Below are 3,875 nucleotides of genomic sequence, written 5' to 3' on the forward strand. Positions count from 1 at the left end.
GCCCCCTTGGGGGCGGGGGCTGGGGGCCGGGGGCGGGGGGGCAGCAGCTGTTTGTAGCCTCTCTGCTGCAGCCGGCCCTGGCTCTGGGTAGGTGCTGATAGCCACGAAGCCTGGGCTGCTCCCAGCAGGACTTGCAGTTTCCCAGCTGCCTGCTGGGAGCAGCAGCTCCCTAGAGCTGGACCCAGCTGCAGCCTGGAGGCTGCAAACATCTGCTGCCTCCCTGGCCCCAACGCGTGCCGAGAAAAATGGCCTTGTGTGCCATGCTTGGCACGCATGCCAGGGGTTGCCAACCCCTGCTTTAGATACTAGGCATTATTAACTTGACTGTTTAAAAGCAGAACTTCTGATTTCAGTCGTACAATTGTAAAAGGATCCAATTTAGGGCAGAAATCTCTTTCCAGCTGCTAAGCACAGTTATTTTTCAATTGAAACCTCTATGGAAATGATGGATTATTTCACCTGATGCAGATAGTGAATTTTCTGGTATTCGAGAAGGAACAAAATTTTGCTAATTTTGCCACCAAAAGTTGCACATTGCTAGCAGAAGGCATAAGTTGGGGATATAACTCTGGGAGCATCGTGAGAAAACTGTGTGAATGTATGAGACACTAAGCAAAATGAAATTTTACTGTCAAAGATTGAACTTTCTCAGGGTGGGCTAATGGTGATGATACTCCTTACCTTTTTTGGAAATGCCAAAGAACTGACCTAAGGAGGAAAAATAATACTTGATTTGTCTTTTGTATTATTTTGTCATTATCACTTTGCTTGCCATCTGCATGTTGCTCTTCTCTTTCTCAACTGCATTTTCTTAGAGCCAGAGGTTCTCAGAAAGCTATCTCTGAGTATATTACTTTATCTGTATTGAGACGGCATGCAATTATGCAAGACCAGATGATAGGCAAGATACTTTGGAGTTTAAAAGACATGGGAAGATTGCATTATCTGATCCAAATCTTTGGCAAAGGAAAGCTCCTACTCTCACCACAATAACACCCAGCAATATCTGCTAATTTAATAAATCCTTAATATGGGTAGTTGATATGAGATTTAGATACTGGTGACTGAAGCAGGAAACACTGAACACAGTTAGAAGGTGAGCAGAATTAAAAGGTACCCACACTCTTGTGTGGAAAATATTTCACTTCTGTTTGTTGCATAAAATCCAGCAGTATATTGCTGGTTAAGAGGGCATCTTTGTTTTTTGCTTTTTTTTTTTTGCTTTTCTGGATAGTTTTTGCTTTGCTTTTTGCCTGCCCACTGACCAAAGAGAAACTTTAAAGATGTCAGTAGTACAGTATTAGCAAGTAATATTAAACTTCTGTCTGGTTGGGTAGAAGATGAAGTGGCAGGCAAAAAAGGATTTGGAAGCTTTACAAAATATTTCATTGTAGGTTGGGGCCAAGATTTCCATATTTAGAGAATTATCTGTTAAAAAACAGTAGCTAGTTGAGGAAGGCAATACATGGCTATGTACATACTTATACCATTTTGGTATTTAACCAAAACGATTTGATTAATTTTGACAAGTGCTTGCAACTGTCTCTGGAAATATACCCAGGGACCAAGTGCTTTTTGTTTGTATTAAACAAATTAGACAGATACTTTTGCCATTGTTTTCAGCTGTTTCCAGTGTAACAAAAAGTGCACAAAAATCCAGTTTTATGAAGCATAGGAAAAACAGAGCAGAAGGATGAGAACTCTAACAAATACAAAACCCACAGAGGGACGTATTGTATGTGTATTATTCATTAAATGGTTCACATTAGCTTAGGAACATCGGAAATGTCACGTAGGACCAGATCCATTCATCTAGTCCAATATTCTGTCTCCAGCAATGGCCACTACTAGAACAAATGAAGAAAATGTTGTTATGTGCTATAGGGAATTATTTGCACAGTGGTGACACTTCTTATCCTCCATCAGTGAGGGGTTAGCTTATCTTTTAGGGATTGGAAGACTTGAGCAGTTGTGAACTGGATCAGTCTTCTAAGGGAGACATATTTTTGGTCATGCGGCCGCATGAGCATACACAGCTCATAGGAGAAATAGGATTTGAGCCTTTGTATCCCATGATTTTTTGGTCCTCCAAACTTGTACAGTTTTCTGGCACTTACTTCCCCAGATATTAGCCAGTGTGATTTTCATGGTTATGTGAATAAGTAGAGTGTGAGAGATGAAGACTAGGGCACTGATGTCTGTTTATGGACAGGGGGAGTATGAGGAAGGCAAGGTAGAAGCCTGGCATTTTTAAGGAACAGATTCCAGGTTGTGTTGTGTGGTGGTAGTTTTTTCTGATGGTGAAGTATTTGTCGCCAAGTGAAAGAGTAAAAGGTAGATCATATGACATTGTTTTCATTTCCTTTCTTTTGTAGTTTTATATAAGGTATGTACCAATGCAATATATAAGGTATGTACCTTATACCCAATGCAACCTTAAGTCACCCACAAATTCAATTTTTGCATAGTGATATGCATTACTTATGGGTCTGAAAAAAACTTTAAATACTAACACCACTGAGCTACTGTTCCTTCTGTACAAGTATAAGATGCTTATATTCTTTTTCCTTCTAGATGGAACCAATTGGGCAAAAGGAACCTTATCAGTTCACAGAAATGCTTCAAGCACAGTGCCCATCTCAGGTAACAGGACTTTTTTTCAATCAATACGAGATTTTTAGCTACTCCTCACAGAGTTTCCAAGCTATCTCATTGTCTATATATATGTGAGTCCACTTTCAAATACTGTTGCTCAAATGTAAGAGAATGCTGACTTCCCAGGAGATTTTTTTCCATGAAGATTTAGATTACAAACTGCTTCTCAAGCTGTCTTTCTAAGGTTCTTTAAGAAAAAGTGCTGAAATCACTGAACATTTTTGTCTGAAAATGGAATTCTTGATTGTGTTTAGTTACACTTCCATTTTTAAATTTCCTGGCTGGGGATCCATTTAATCTGAATTACCGTATTTTCACGTATATAGCCCACCCATGGGTATAAGCCACACCCACGTATAACCCGCTGAAAATTGTATTTTTGTAAATTAGTCCATGTATACGCCGGCCCCCGTGGCAGTGGCAGCGCAGCTCGGCCTGCCCGAGCCCAGTGGGGAGGTGGCACAGTCCGCCCTGGCCCCAGGCTCCGCAACGTCGGCAGCGGCGGCACAACCCAGCCCACCCAGGCCCAGCAGGGAGGTGGCGCAGCCCACCCTGGCCCTGGCCCCCACGCCTGTGGCGCAGCCCAGCCTGCCCGGGCCCTGCAGGGGAAAAGAGTCCGTTGATAGTCCGCACCCCCGTATAGCCCACACCCATTCATTTTTTTTGTAAAATCGCGCATACCCTGCGGAATATATGCGAGAAAATATGGTAAATAATAATGAATTATTGTTTAAAGAGAGGGCACTATCTGCATTGAAATAATTTCTGGAAGCAAAACAGAAACTACCCAGCATAATGAATTCAGATTGACTATAACTGGAATCCATCTTTTGGCAGAAGGTGTCTGAAAGTGATCTCTCTACTATTTGAGTCTCAGTAGATGTATTTTTAGCTTCTTTCCAAGCGTCCAACTTCTAGCAGGCAATAAAATATCATTTGCTTGCTACCTGGGTCTCCCATCTCAGACTGCCACAATTCTTTTTTCAACATTCCAGTCATCCCACATGGTTAAGAAAGTATAAGAAGTCTTAAAAGGAGTGGGGATGGCTTCTGGGATTGGTATTAGCCTCTTAAGCCTTTTGCATCTATACCACCATTTTTGGTCTGACCCCAGTTCTCAGTGACCAAAAGTTCTTAACATCTGAAGACTCTTCAGTGAGCGTTAATTGAAAGCAGCATCAAAACTGAACTATCCTCTATTCTTTAATCAAACCTCTTTC

General features: G+C 41.7%; 1 protein-coding gene across 1 annotated transcript in view; it reads left to right on the forward strand.

Annotated features, from left to right (window-relative positions):
• Nucleotides 1–3,875, forward strand: part of PLB1 (phospholipase B1) — a 113,446-nt gene that overhangs the window by 32,178 nt on the left and 77,393 nt on the right. The window contains exon 9 of the mRNA XM_025215868.1: nt 2,575–2,643. Coding sequence (XP_025071653.1) covers nt 2,575–2,643 — 69 coding nt within the window. The remainder of the gene's footprint in view (nt 1–2,574; nt 2,644–3,875) is intronic.

Source organism: Alligator sinensis, unplaced genomic scaffold (genome assembly GCF_000455745.1).
Source record: "Alligator sinensis unplaced genomic scaffold, ASM45574v1 scaffold138_1, whole genome shotgun sequence".
Taxonomy (NCBI): Eukaryota; Metazoa; Chordata; order Crocodylia; family Alligatoridae; genus Alligator; species Alligator sinensis.